This window comes from Stegodyphus dumicola, chromosome X1 (genome assembly GCF_044657685.1).
Source record: "Stegodyphus dumicola isolate Sdum_Otavi_A_Nest chromosome X1, ASM4465768v1".
Lineage (NCBI taxonomy): Eukaryota > Metazoa > Arthropoda > Arachnida > Araneae > Eresidae > Stegodyphus > Stegodyphus dumicola.
The window spans coordinates 52,527,292-52,542,642 of record NC_140780.1 but is presented as its reverse complement, the minus strand read 5'-3'; the positions used below and the strand labels follow the sequence as shown (position 1 = coordinate 52,542,642).

The following is a 15,351-nucleotide window of genomic DNA, read 5'->3' as shown; positions in this document are numbered from 1 at the left end:
TATGCTACGGCCATCGTTTATTGTTCATCCACTGAGCTACCCAAATTTGCGCGCAAGATATAACTCAGGAAATCACTTGCAGCTATTTTGAATGTTCCGTGCAGGAAATAATTTGTCTTCTTTTTCTAACAACCTGTCTTCCCCTTTTCTGAACTAAAAATGGCATTTATACCTATATCTTTGTTATCGTATAATGTAAAACTATTAAAATCGTTAGGAACAATTAAATCATCGATGCTATCTGAATCCAGTGTGGGATCTTAGAGCTTTTCACCGTATCTATGAAGAGATAACTTGAAATTTCCAGTCAATGGCACACTGACTTCAAAATCGTAATCCCTGTGAAAGAACCCATTCAAATCTCCATTAAAAATGTTTATCATCAAGGCATCTTTCCTTATTCGTTTATATGCATTCGACAGCTGAAATTTCGTTATCAATTTCAGCTACGTTAGACTTATGATGTACTATAACTTTCAATTTTTTTTCATTTTGCGTAGTCATCTACTCTTTGCATGTTTTAATTTTGATTTTATTACATATCCACGCAGTACTATAAAATTTGCGTTAACATGAAATTGCCGATGTCGATAGTAATTGTAGACTATATAGTTTCCTTTCAGATGTTGCTGTAAGGGTGAAATTCATTTTGCACTAAGTCCGCGAACTCCGAAAAATAAAAACCACTAACACTTGACTTCAGCCATCACAGCAGGAATAGACATAATAAATAATCATATGATTGATCATGGGCTGATTGATTATAAGCTGTGGGGAAAAAAATTACTCGTTGTTCCTAATTACTTACTTCTTTTAAAGGATTTCATGTACTCTCACTTTGGATGTATGGAAATATCATACGCGATAGTATCACTTCATTGAAATTTCATTTAAAATTTTCTGTGAGATAGTATAAACACTTATTTAATAGTGTACTTATTTCAGGAAAAATAAATAAATATATATCTAAATTAAAATTCCTTATGTCATTATAAATGCCCGTTTAAAAAAAAGGGGTCAATTTTTGAAATTTTTTACTTCTGCATACTCTTACCCATTGTGCCACCAAAGGGTAGGTACTACAAAATATTAGGTAACAACGCCGCATATCAACTTTCAAGCTTCTCTGGAAAGTATTAATAGTCTAATTACACTCGGCAATGTATCTGTGCATTCCACAACATACAGTTCTAGATTATTATAAAATAATGGTATGTCAATATGCAAAGATTTCCTAAGATAGTGCATATATAATCAAATTGAATTTAAGTTAGTCATTGCCTAAAAACATTTTTAAATAAAGGCCTTTGTTTTTCTAACGACATGAACTGTGGGTTTCTTCATTTTCTTCTTACGTATGAAGCCTCCGCCACTTCAGATGTTTCTCTCAAAACGTTGTACAGTTTGTTATCAAATGAATTACTTAAGTTTTTATCAAAGCAACTAAAACTTGCAAAAGTTCCTATTTTAATATTCCATTTTCATATTGGTTATTACATTTTAAAGATGCATTTGTTTGGGAGCTCTGTCTGTTCACCAGTCTAAAGGAAACTCTTTTCTTTTCTCTAAAAGCAGTTGTAGTGAATGCTCTAGTGACTGATTTTTTAACCAATTAATTTTACCTTTTTATTTATTTGAAAAAAAAATTACACACTATGAGAAAAGCATATAAGGTATTTCTGCCGCCTTCCTAGCGTGCCTTCGTGGTGTAGTGGTTCGGCACACTGGGCCGGTATTCCAGAGGTCCGTGGTTCGATTCCCGGCAAAGGCGATTGCTCATTTTTCATCTTGCCTGCTGCCAAAAAAGTACTTAATGTCTCTGCAGTGGCCCCCGAACTAAAAGGGTGGTGAATGATGATTTCTCCCCACCCAGGATTTCGCGATTGGGTCTCCTAAAACCCCAGTCGCCCTTTAATAGGGGAAGTATATAAGGTATTTCTCCCACCTTCTTGGCGTGCCTTCGTGGTGTGGTGGTCTGCACACTGGGTCGGTATTCCAGAGGTCCACGGTTCGATTTCCGGCGAAGGCGTTGTTAATTTTTCATCTTTCCTCTTCCAAAAATGCCTAATGTCTCTACAAGCATATTGGCAACATCATGTATCAGTGCAGTAAATGAAAGATCGACCAGCTCGTGTAATAATCGTGAAAATGTAAATAGACAATTTGACAGAAGTAGAGATAACTGCATAAATATGTCGCTGAATATCCCCTGTCATGTATCAGATTAGGTTCACGGAATTCATTGAGGCCAAGAGTGAGAAAGTACTACCTATCGTTACCCTAGGGCTTAGGCACTTGTAGCTGACAGCACGGCTTTTGACACAACTCCATTTCAAATTTCAGCGAGAAGAGGGTGGGCTTCCAAAGGTCTCTCATTGTTCTTCCCCTACCATCAGCCTTTCAAGGAGTCTTGGACTTGATTTCAAATGCCCTCATGTAGTAAAAACATTAATCACAAGCATCCATGCCTTCTCCGGGATCCGAATATGGAACTAAAGCTATGGGGACTACCTTTATTAGTCACTATGCTGACCACACCGAATTCAGAATATATGGGTAAATGTAATGGGAATGCGGTACAGAACCGACACTTCATAAAACTGGCTGCCTGTCTACCGGCATAGGCTAGACAAAGGCAGCTCAAAATTCGGCTTCGGATCTATGCCGGTGTCGGTACTACGACGGTATTGGTCCTATGCCTGTATCGATCTAATCAAAGAAACAACAGCTTAATCAAATTCTTTCCTGCTTGATTATGAGCTGTTTGAATTAGAAACCTTTGCTATATTACGCAATGCCCATTGCATGCTAATATAAGTTCCTACATCGTCGACCCTACGCAGAGTCGATAGTATGCCTGTAACTACTCTGTGAAGGGGGCAAAAGTGCATTAATTCCTTTGCTCATTATTACAGCATTATCGAAGTTTCTCTTTTTTCGTTTCGATCGCATGCTCGTAACTACTAGTGTCATATACCAGTGTGGTTCTACGCAGTGTCGATTCTTTGAGTATAACCAGATCGAATCTAACATTTCCACTTGCAGAACTATCTGCTTTTCTTTGAATGAGCTATGCCTTATTTACTGTTTTATTAAAATAGTTCATAAATCTGAAAGCATAATCGTTGCTAATAAGAGCCGAATCTTTTAACATAATTGTTTTACACACTAGTAGGAAAGGAAAAGCAAATAAATTGAAGCTTAGTAATTCATACCAATATAAAGCACAAGGTATACTTGCCAAGGGAAAAATTTTTAAAACTTAGGAAGAATATGATCGTATTCATGCAAATTATTAATTATACTATTAAATATTAATAAAATTAATTAAATATTAATTTTAATTAATAATTAATAATTTTGATTAATAATTAATAATTTTATTTAATAATTACTATTAATATTTATATAAATAGCTTAACACAGTTTTCTCTTTCATGATAGAAATGAAAAATAACTCCAGAGTACAATGATTTTTAAAAATTTCCCTCAGAGCCTCATATCATTCGTTGAAGGGATGTAAGCCAATGAGAAAGTAAATGAAATTTGAACCAATAAAGATAAATTAAATCCGTTCTTGAGAAAATGAAGCGTAAAAGCCGAAACAATGGTGAATGAAGAACTGATTTATTTTAAACATTTGTTGTTGTTATTTGAGAGCTCCTGCAATAAAATGTTCAGCATTCCACTAAAGTTTTTTAATAATAAAAGCACTAGATGGTACCAGGAAATCAAGCCAAAGCCTTCTGAAACTCATAACAAATACATTCAGTATTTCTTCATTCATTTAAATCCCGATCCAAGTTTTTCCTTACAGCGCTTTACCTATTGGTTGGCAAAAGACTGCAACTTAGATGAATTTGTATTATCAGAATAAATTTCCGCGTGTTTTATTTGTTAATTTAATTACCTGTTTCTAAGCAAACTTGCGTGTGGAAGTAAAGAAGAAACACTACATTAGTTGTCGACAGATGGCAGCACTAGAAATAAAGCAAAAGCGGTTAAGCTTAAGCAATTAAAATATCGTTTTATTTGATTATCTTTATTTTTCAACACGGGGAACGCCTAAATATAAGTACTATTTAGCGAAATCAAAGTATCTTTCTCATTTCAAATTTTTCTGATATTCACAATGGTGAAGACTCACAAAGAAACTTGAAATAATTCATTCCAGTTGGTCTCTGCTCTAGAATCTTAGGATGATAGATGGGATCTGAATGGAAGTTAAGAAGAGAAAACTTCTGTGGAGATAATTTAAAAACTAAGAATCTTTCTGATACTTTTCGTAACTACGTATAATCATGAAATATTGAATTAATATGGTACTTTTCTAATGTTTTTTATTCTTATACAGAATTTAAGCCTTAAGAATAAAAGAATAACGGAATGTTATAGAATGTTCTCTATTAACATTCCTGCTGAATGTTTGGAAGAATTTACCAATTAAATAATAAATAAATAAGAATGTTTTTAAGATAATCGAAAAAGGGAGAAAATGATGAAAATGCGTTGAGAAAATCGAAGGGGTTAAATGTAACTATTGGAATGTATTTTCAATTTTATTAGAAAGAAGCTCACAGTTTATCTGCCCTTATTATTATTATAATTACTATTATTATTATTTTATTTTTATAAGCAGTTGGTTAAAAGTATGTAGCCATATTACACACGACGTCGTGTAATAAAAGACTTGGAAGTTTATGCAGCTAGCTCGGGTCAGCTAACTGATTTAAAACAAAATACGCCTAAGAATTGCTTCAACTCAGGGATGCCATATAAAGAACATTTTAAAAAGAAAGCAGCTCGTACTCACATAAGGACAAACCATGTCATTTGTTCATGGAAAAAAGCCATGTAGTTAACCCATTCGTTGAGATTTGAGTCGGAGGAGCCATACTAGCAATGGACAGCGTCCTTATCCACTGGGCCGATAATGGTCAGCAGCAAGCTCACAACAAGCTTGTTATATGTTATTTTGATATGAGGCTAAATTATTTGTCTTTAAATGCATTAGTTTAATATTCCCATTTTTAAAATTATATAAAAATTTGAATTTTTTCCTCTAATAAAAATTAATTTTTCTGTGATTTCTAAAGTCTTGATTTTAGGTAGATAGAAAAGAAGAAGAAATTTTGGAAGATAGAAATACTTTTAAATTGTTGCATATAGTGCTGATAAAAGTTAGTTGCTTTAAATATGTTCTAAAACAAGTATTTCTGATGTGTTTCACAGATGGAAGTTAACAATCATAGTTTCTTTTTTAAAATGCATTTCTAATTTTTCATAGCTAATTTGGCCCGACCTATAATTTTTCACCTGAGGCAAGCGCTTCTTGTCCCTTCTCTGATGGGTCAAAGCAGAGAATGCAGATTAATGGTTAAGTCATGCAAAAACTGCCATCCGTCTAAAAGTGCTAAATTAGTCACACTTTTCTGCAATTATTCCGTAAAAACTAAGGGTGAACTACACTTCCGTTTTTCACTGTACTTCACAGATGCAAAATACCCCTCTGAATACTAACAAATAAAGTTTACTTTTAAATCAAAAGAGGTATCAATGTGGGTTTTTCATGTGAGTGAAATTTTATGCTCGGAAATATCTGCATGCATCATCATTATGAGTACAAATAGCTTATCGTATTGGCATTTTATTGTATTTCAGCATTGCTTTACTTTATTGAGCAACTGTACCATTGTACTATGTGTTTCAAATATTACAAAACTATAGTTCGCATGTTGTACGTGAGACATATTACTTGTGCCCTAAAATTAACAAATGTCTCTTATTACTGTAATATGGAATATTATTTTCTAAAAAAAAAAAGGTTGTAATGTATATGCACCGTACAACTGTAAAGGGTTACACAAATTTATATATTTAATAAAGAGACATCAACACTGAATAAATATCTTAATCGTAACTATTATTACTGATCATCTACTTTTCCGTTTCATCAAACAAATGAATATACTATAACTAGATAACTGCGCAAGTACGTATTAAAAGTTTTATAAATATTTTTTTTAAATTCCAATGACAATGTTCAAACTTCTACAGTTTACCACGGTAAAGACTGTTTACTACGGTTGCAGTTAACTATGTTTTCATAAAAAAAGATAATCGATTAATCAGTGCTAAAGAATTTTAAAAAAGGGGAGAAGAAAACTCGTATTGGAAAGAGCAAATTGGCGTGCACTTAAGCAACAGCATACTGCCATATTAACTGAAAGCAGCAATACAGTCTAAACTCCTAATCTACTGAGACAATGGAGTTCATTTGTGGCTGTCGGTTGAAATTGCGTTCTAAACCAAGGAGGCAAATGTTTATGCTTATAGCAATGAAAGGAGAGTTTTCTTTCTCTTCGAGTGGCAAGAAATGTGACTCTCCTTGGTAGAGGTGAAATTCTCACTCAAAGGATTTAAGCGGGTACTAATTGAAATTCCCTTTGTAGATGGCTTGAATGAAAATTTAAATTCCTTATACTTTCGCTAAATATCACATAAATCAAACTATTATAATAGTGCACAATACCACTTTATTTGAATTATTAGAATTAAATTTGAATTTTTTCTTAAATTAGAACTACGGATCTACGACTTACTGTTTGAGAGGTTATAAGGTATTTCTCCCGCCTTTCTAGCGTGCCTTCGTGGTGTAGTGGTTCTGCATGCTGGACCGGCATTCTAGAGATCCGTGGTTCGATTCCCGGCGAAGGCGATTGCTCATTTTTCATCTCTCTTGCTTTTCCAATTAACCTAATGTCTCTACAAGGTTTTAATGCTCATGGTATTTTCAGAACTCAGTACCGGTGCATAGCTTCTTTTCCAAATTTTGGTTGCTTTTTAAATAAGACATATGACATAAACAGATTAGTAAAAATACATTGTATAAAATTAATATAAATTAAATGAATATAGCAAAAGAAGAGTTAGTGATCAAGGCACGAATTCTTCTACATGCTACAAGAGCTGCAGTTTAAAACGATAAACCGAAGATTCGACATAACTAGCTGTTTATGTAACGCTGTGTAACTTTAATATTCTTAAATAAATGCTTGTTTCTGATGTGTTAGTGTTGTGAATAAGATATGGTAAAGAGTTTTAATAAACTGATTCATAAAATTCTGAAAAGTATTACCTCTATTTCAGTTAATTAATGTTTCATTTTCTAATATCATAATACAATAATGAAATTTTTCCATTTCTCTCCAGGTCAGGGCCGAGTAAATCAATTAGGAGGAGTTTTCATCAACGGTAGGCCGTTGCCTAATCATATTCGTTTGAAAATTGTAGAAATGGCAGCAGCTGGCGTTCGTCCGTGCGTCATCAGCCGTCAGCTCAGAGTGTCACATGGATGTGTGTCGAAAATTCTAAACAGATATCAAGTGAGTCTTTTCCCAAATAGGATATTAAAGGTGCTATGTAAATTCTCGCGAAATTCACTGAAAGTACGTAAAGTCACATCCAAATACTTTCGAAATTTATTAAAAATATATTAACTTGCCTCTCACCTTATTCTCCAGAAGCACTCTCAAAATACTCCCTATCAGAATGTACGGACACACCACAGGGCCCTTCTCACAATGAGTAGGTTTCATGGAAGTCACTTGTTATTAGAAAGTAGCAACACCACCTGCAATGCTTCTGTCTTGTATTAATAGAGTTAAATCTTCTTCCTTTCTAATAAATTTGTTGTTGCTGAGTGGATAAGCTCACTGAACACTTGTTCAATCCGGGTTCGAGTCCTGACGTATGGGCTAGCTGAACAGTTTTCGTGGTTCCTCTCATGAATACGACCCTTCGGCTTAGAAAACTCTTCAAAATACATTCCTGTCCTTAGACAGACATCCCATACTATAATCGTTTATCCTGCTCATTCAGTTTATTCATTAAATATCGGCTCTTGGAAGAAAGCATTCATTAAGCGGTTTCCTAGTTAATATATCCTCGGGCGGACAGTATGATGAACGATTAGATTTTGGCCATTCTACCTCCTGTCCTTCGGAACCTGAGAATCCTGGGAGCAGTTAAGGCTGGCAAGATTCAAGGTAGAGTTTCACAAAGTCCCTAAGATGGGGCTCACGTTTATCGAACTCCTAAATCCGCCTATAATGCAGAGTTGAGAAAAGAAGAGTGCGACCACTTAATTGCTTTCACAGAAGCGTGTCTACAACTTATTATTATAATTTAAGGAAGATAGCCCTAGTATGCTTTGCCGTATATAAACAAAAGCCAGACAAATTTTTCACTTTTGAGAAAAGAAAAATCTCAGAAAGGTAAATGTGCTAACTAAAAAAGGTAAACGACAACTGCCATTTTAGTGCACACAAAGAGTGCTGCACAACTGATGGTCTTTCAGCGCACGTAACATACTGATGAAAGACTCATTTTCTATTATGATATTTTCTAGGATTAGCTTTTAGCCGCCTCAGAATGCCCCAACTTGGCATTTCTATATTGAACATAAGAAAAAAAAAAGTTTCTTGTATGCTATTTTCTCATTATCGGAGGAACTGGCTGGTACAATAAAATAAGCATCAAGTCTGTCATGGACTTTCTGTTCCCTTTATAGTAGCACCAAATCGATGATAGACTTGATGCTTCGTTTATAGTAACATCGATTCGACGATAACACCTACAGAAATGAGGGTTTAACTGTGGAATATCAGCGCGTGACACACTAAGTGAAGCTGCATGCAGCGCTATCTAGAATAATACTAGCAAAGTGTAATCTTCTAGGTGTATTCGTACAGTTTCGTTATATTTTGAGTATCACCTCGTATTTTCAGCATATATTATTATATAAATTAAAAATTTGTGTACGTACACATTGCCTAAATTAATCAGCTCTACGTCTTCATTTGAATAAATAAAAGAAATAAGGTATTTCTCCCGCCTTCTTAGCGAGCGTTCGTGGTGTAGTGGTCTGCACGCTCAGCGCGTAATTGAGAGGTCCGCGGTTCGATTCCCGGCGAAGGCGTTGCTAATTTTTCAATCATCTTGCCTGCTTCCAAAATTACCTAATGTCCATACAGTGACGCCTGAATTAAAATGTTGAATGATGATTCTCCTCCCCCAGTATTTGGCAACTGGGTCCCCTTAAAACCCCAGTCGACCTTTAAAAGGGGGAGTATATAAGGTATTTCTCCCACCTTCTTAGCGAGCCTTCGTGGTGTTGAATTTTTCTGCACGCTCAGCGCGTAATTGAGAGGTCCACGGTTCGATTCCCGGCAAAGGCGTTGCTAATTTTTCATCTCTCCGGCCTCCAGGAAAATCCTAATGCCTCTACAGTATAACTCGCTCCCTTCACTTTTTTTTTTCTCTGCCTGATTCTATAACACAAGATAGACTCGTGGCCTGAATATAACTCTACATGATTTGGGCAGAGAATTTGCATTTAAATTAAATCAGTACTGTCGTAAGCCCATGCTTAATTTTTATTCTTTTACTTTGAACTGGCCATCTAAATTGCCACTAATTCTTCTCTCTAATAGAATGCGAATCCTCCGCTTCGGCTACTTTTCTTGAAAGGCAAAAACACTTCCATCAATATATAATTCATATTCCAGTATCAATTTAGAGCTATTACTTTTTATTCTCATTTTTCATGACTTTTAATGCCAGTTTTATACTATCTGATACATCTTGATAAGTATTAATTTGTAAAGCAATGTCTACAAACAATTATTTTCTCAAATCCACAAACATGTCTATCACAGTGTTATAGCCTTTATATGCTGCTATCATATTTTCTCTTATAACACACTGTGACTGATATTTTTACAAAAATAATTGTATCTAAGTCATAAATGTCCGCAGATATGTTTAACTTAAAAAAACGCGTCAGTAAATCAATAAAGTTGCATTAACAGAGATCCCATAATCCTCCAGAAAATGCTTATCGAATCTAAGGTAACATAAGTAGTATGCATTGTTTAAATTAACTAAAATTGTTTCTATCCATTGCGTTTCTTTTAAACAGTAAAATCTAAATGATTTAACTGTCATTGCAGTCAGTTAATGTATTTTAAATTAAAAACTAAGATTTTCTATGGATGGATGAGACGCTAAGGCTTTATAAAAGACAAGAGCTAGGACTTAAGAGCTAAGAAGTCGTTTAAAAATTCAAATTACTCTGTAAGATTGTCTGCAATTATCTAATATAAACGTTGGTCAATTAATCACATGAAAATAGGGTTTTTATGTAAATAAAAGTAGCTTTGAATAAATAGCAACTGAGTAAAACCAATTCTTATGAACAAATGGTTGAATTTGATATTTTCCAATTCACTTCTAAAGATTTCCTTATATATACATATATATTTGATTTCTAAAGAAGTTTCCATCATGTTTTATAGGAAACAGGAAGCATTCGACCTGGTGTAATAGGTGGAAGTAAACCCAGAGTGGCTACTCCGGAAGTCGAGAAGAAAATTGAGGAATACAAAAGTGATAATCCAGGAATTTTCTCTTGGGAAATCAGAGACAGACTTATAAAAGTAAATTTCATTTATAAATTGTTCTTCTTTAATTTAAGATTCATTATGCACTTTCTTTATTATGTAAGTAATATTTTATTTAATTCTAAGAAGAATAATTGTATTATTACTTTAGTAATAAATATTTGTTTCATCATATATCATTGCGTGTATACTTGTATTGGGGTTACTGTACTACAGTAGACTTTGAAGCAGATCGAAAATTTATCAAAGAATAAAGTAGGAAATCCTATGCTTTCGTTCTTTCGTTCGCTAAAAATAAAAAAACTGGAGTACATACTTCAACTAACTTGATTTTACTGCTATTATTAATGAAAATAATTAAGTGTTCTATTACTTTAGGCTATATAGTTTTATGATTTAACTTATGAGAATAAGCATTATGCGCATTGAAAGTAAAATTACCATTTGCTGCTATCTTTACAAATAAAATCCAAGAACTCCCCTCTCTATAATATGTAAACGCGAACTTTTCCTGGTAAATATTCCGTTTCCTTTCAAATTGTGAATTGCTTCTGCTGTTTATTGTAAACAAAATATTATTGAACTTGTATTATTTGAATAGCGAAAAGATAATGAAAAAATATAAATTCTATTAGCTTTAATAAAAGATTTTTTATTTTTATTTGAATAAATATGACTTTTGACTGCCTGTGCTTTTTCTAGTAAGTGTATCTGGAAGAATGTTTTTCTTTTATTCCTTGCTGCTATGCCTCAGCCGCTTTAAAATATGCCTACGTCCCCCCTCTTTTATTATGCGTCTTTCCGCTGCTTGAAGATGCAAGTTTTATTCTTATCGTCATTTTAAAAAAATTCTGTCATTACCCTAATTTTATAGGCAATTTTTTCAAGTACACTTTTTCCCCAATGATTATAATTGCAGTTCCATTTGAATACTATATTTTGCTGGATTATATTTTATTCTTGACATATATTAAAAATTTCCATAGTTTTTTATTTCCATGTTTTGTTAACTTCACGTTACGTTAAGGTACCGTTTCATTTATCCTCCACGTGATCTGGCAAGTTTTGCCATTCTGTGAAACATAATAGGTTTCATTCATTAACCATGAGGCCGGGAAAATTTTCAATTTCTAGAGGTATTGCTATTGCATAATCCATAAGATTTATCTTTTCGACATTTATCTGTCAGATTAAAACAAGTCATTACTTATTGATCGATTTAAAAGCAGTAAGAGAAAATCTTGATAATTTATACCCCCCTTTTTTTTTTTTTTTTTTTTTTTTTTTTTTTTTTTTTCATTTTCTAATAGTAACCTTAATTGACATAATTTATAGCATGTTTAATTTATGTGACTTATAATATATCTAACTAATAATTTTTATAAATTTTTGTACCGTTATCGTAAATAATAAAAAAAGTTTCTAACTACATTACAACGTAACTTGCCTTAAAATAATCGTTTATGCGCCATATACAGAGGGTGTTTGCACATTTTTTAGAACGATTTTGATAAAGAATTAAAAAAATAGCAAATGTTTTACAATAACGATTTCTGGTAACAGCTTATTATTTAATATAAGAAATATTTTAAAATATAATCTTCTATTTCTGTTATTTTAAAATTTATTCTCCTTTCTTTCAAAATCTCGCATGGAAACAAGCTGAGGATTAAAGGACATGTTTTTACATTTTCCAAAGAGAAATATTCCTATTCCATAATTCAAAACATTGTAAAATGCTAGATATTAAAATTTCAAGAGCAAAGTAGGTAACATTTTTTAATCGGAAAGGAAAAGGCAGTCAATCATTACTTCTACATGGAATGAAGACTCCAAATGAATACCTGAAAAAGGTACGTATTGTTTCTAATGTTTCTAAAGCTAGTCATTGATAACAGAAATCAATTTCAAATCCTTTAAATACATCTATAGCAACAGTAAATAAAATAATAAACCAAGATTTACATCTTAAAAAAGCTAAAAATTATAATGATTACAAGCTTTTGCTGCGGCATATAAACCAACACAGAAAAAAGGTTTATTTATTATTTAAACAGAAGAGAAAAAATTTGCAATCCTCGTTCCTTCAATGTCAGTCAGGAATTTATGACTGCCACAGGATTCTCTTACAATGGAAAATTAAAAATAAGAAGAGTGGGAAAATATATTAAAATCAACTCAACGTACTATCAACAGAAAGTTTTACGTTCGATACTTGCAGATGAAATTCCATTTCTTTATCCTAATGTCTTTCAAAGAGTGAAACTTAATCAAGACAAAACAATAAGACATACTTCAGAAAGTACCGCTATATTCCTTGAAAAAAATGAATTCTGACACAGGCATTGCATACATATCTTTTCAAAGTATTCCTGCGAAGGCCCTGACGTTTCACCTATGGACTATTGTGCTTTCGGTCTGTTGAAAAGAGCTCTTTCTAAGCACAAACCCTGCACGATTAATGGATTTTCGAAAGTAGTGAAAGAGGAATGGGAATCAATATCCCTGGAAATTTTGCGAAAGCGAAACACACGATGCTGACTTTTGCCAAGAAAAAAAGTCTATCAGATCGAACATTTAAAAAAGTACTCTTTACATTTTAAATATTAATTAAACAGCCCGAAATCGTTCTAAAAGTGTGTAAACACCGTCTGTAACAATCACTTGTTTTTTTAGATCTTTTAGGTTGCTATGTGACTCTCCTTCTCCTTCGATACACATGCAAATTTGTATTCCGAAAGCAATGGGATTGACAGTAACTTGCCTTGCATAAACACAATTATTAAACTATTAAAAATTTCATAAATTGATGCCTATAGTCATAATACTTCAACTCTGTAACTTTAAAACAAATTACTTCATAACTAATCATTTCTATTGCCACAAATAACTATTCATATCCTAAAACTCTAAAATCGTATTACTTGAATAATTACGAAAAAAAGGAATTGATTACTTTCAAATCAATGCACTTTCGAAAATGAGGGTTTTTTTCCTGCTGTATGAAAAAGAACGTATGTAAATAAATTAATGTAAAAGTAGAAAATTTTTACCTGTTCGAGTAAAGTTATAAGGTATTTCTCCCACTTCCCTAGCGTCCTTCGTGGTATAACGGTAGCACGCTGGGCCGGTATTCCAGAGGTCCGTGGTTCGATTCCCGGCGAAGGCGATTGCTAATTTTTCATCTTGTCTGCTTTAAAAAAAAATACCTAATGTCTCTACAGTGGCGCCCGAACTAAAAAAGGGTTGTGGATGATGATTCTGCGCACCCAGGATTTGGCGACTAGGTCCCCTAAAACCCTAGTCGCCCTTTAAAAAGGGGAGTATATAAGGTATTTCTCCCACTTCCCCTGCGTCCTTCGTGGTGTAACGGTAGCACGCTGGGCCGGTATTCCAGAGGTCCGTGGTTCGATTCCAGGTGAAGGCGATTGCTGATTTTTCATCTTCTCTGCTTTCAAAAAAATACCTAATGTCTCTACAAAGTAAGATATGTAAATAATATGTTATGGAAAAGGTGTTATTTAAGCGAAGCCACTTAATTTTTGGTTAACTTTAGCCGCATGACATTCACTTTGACAATATTGTGTAATAATGTTCTAACAGTTTTTTTCCTGGCACATCATTTTATGTATTTAGTTGCATAGAAATAATGAAAGTTAAATTATGTATCTTTTCTATTTTTAAGTACTACCCTTGTAAAGTTAACCCCAAGCTATATCTTAATTGCTCTTAATTTAACTTCCTGTGCTAAAAACTACTTATTGTCCTCCGAATTAAACTTTGAGTCTAAAATCATAAGAAATACAGTCAAGAGGTAAAACTAAGCTAATTTTTTTTTTTTTTTTTTTTTTTTTTTTTTTTACACTACAACATGTATGCACATTAAAAATGTAGGTATGAAAATTACTGAGCATTCTTTGCGGTACCTCGGAATACAGAAAGCTTGTATGTACGTAATAATTAATAGATTTTTAATATCTGCTAACCCGGCTCCAAATGATTTGCGATTGCTTTAGCTAACAGTTAGCTATTATCAGAAACGATCACCGAAACTAGTACAGTTAGCAAGTGGGCAGTTCACGGAAGAGGCAGCTTCGCTAATATGTTACCAAACTCTCTGGCAAACTCTAAATTTATCCCTTAAATGTTAGTTAAATCACACCTAATTTATATTCCTATGAGGCTGACTGAGAAAATAGAAGTAACAGGAAAGAGTTAACATAAAAATGAGGTGAAAATTAAAAAAAAAAAAAAAAAAAAAAGGAAAGAAAAGAAAAGAAAGTAAAGAAAGAAAGAAACTTAATAACCTAAACGCGATACTTAGAAATTGCCAAGTTATTTAATTTGGTGTTTTTCTGTAGGATGGCATATGTGACAAGAGTTCGGCGCCCAGTGTGAGCTCCATCAGTCGAGTTCTTCGGGGTTCTCGTCACGGTTCTCGTTCTACCGATTCTGGCAGTGACTCCTGCGACGGCAGTAAAAAAGCGGATCATAGCATCGATGGTATTCTAGGAGGTAAGTACTCATTAATATTGTGGTTGAAAGAAGGGGAGACTGCAACTCATTTACGGGTGTGTGGTTATTATGTAAAAGAGTCTAATTGCTTTAAATAATTGATTTCTCTTTTTTATAACCACTTATCTTTTTAATACAGTTTAGCATTTGAGCAGTTAATAAAATTTGCGTTCACAGCTTGGTTTATACAAACGGTTTAGCATTTGTTAAGTAACCTCTGTAAGTCGCACGTTGTTAGATATGTTAGATCCAGTCCTTACAGAATAGCTGGAGGAATCGCGCAATCAAGTTTCGCCTGGGAAATTATGGATTGAGTAAGAAACCTATTTGCAAATAACTGTAGAAAATTTCTGTAAGTGGCGAAAAATTGTAT

The 15,351-nt window shown here is 33.4% G+C and overlaps 1 protein-coding gene and 1 non-coding gene across 2 annotated transcripts in view; both read left to right on the top strand.

Moving 5' to 3' along the window:
- The first annotated feature begins 6,644 nt into the window (after positions 1-6,644).
- Positions 6,645-6,718, top strand: TRNAA-GGC (transfer RNA alanine (anticodon GGC)). Its single transcript has one exon. It is a non-coding gene; the product is annotated as a tRNA-Ala (tRNA).
- Positions 6,719-7,211: 493 nt separating this feature from the next.
- LOC118193756 (paired box protein Pax-7-like) overlaps positions 7,212-15,351 on the top strand; it is a 46,245-nt gene continuing 38,105 nt past the window's right edge. The window contains exons 1-3 of the mRNA XM_035364887.2: positions 7,212-7,385; positions 10,359-10,499; positions 14,825-14,978. Coding sequence (XP_035220778.2) covers positions 7,296-7,385; positions 10,359-10,499; positions 14,825-14,978 — 385 coding nt within the window. The 5' untranslated portion in view covers positions 7,212-7,295. The remainder of the gene's footprint in view (positions 7,386-10,358; positions 10,500-14,824; positions 14,979-15,351) is intronic.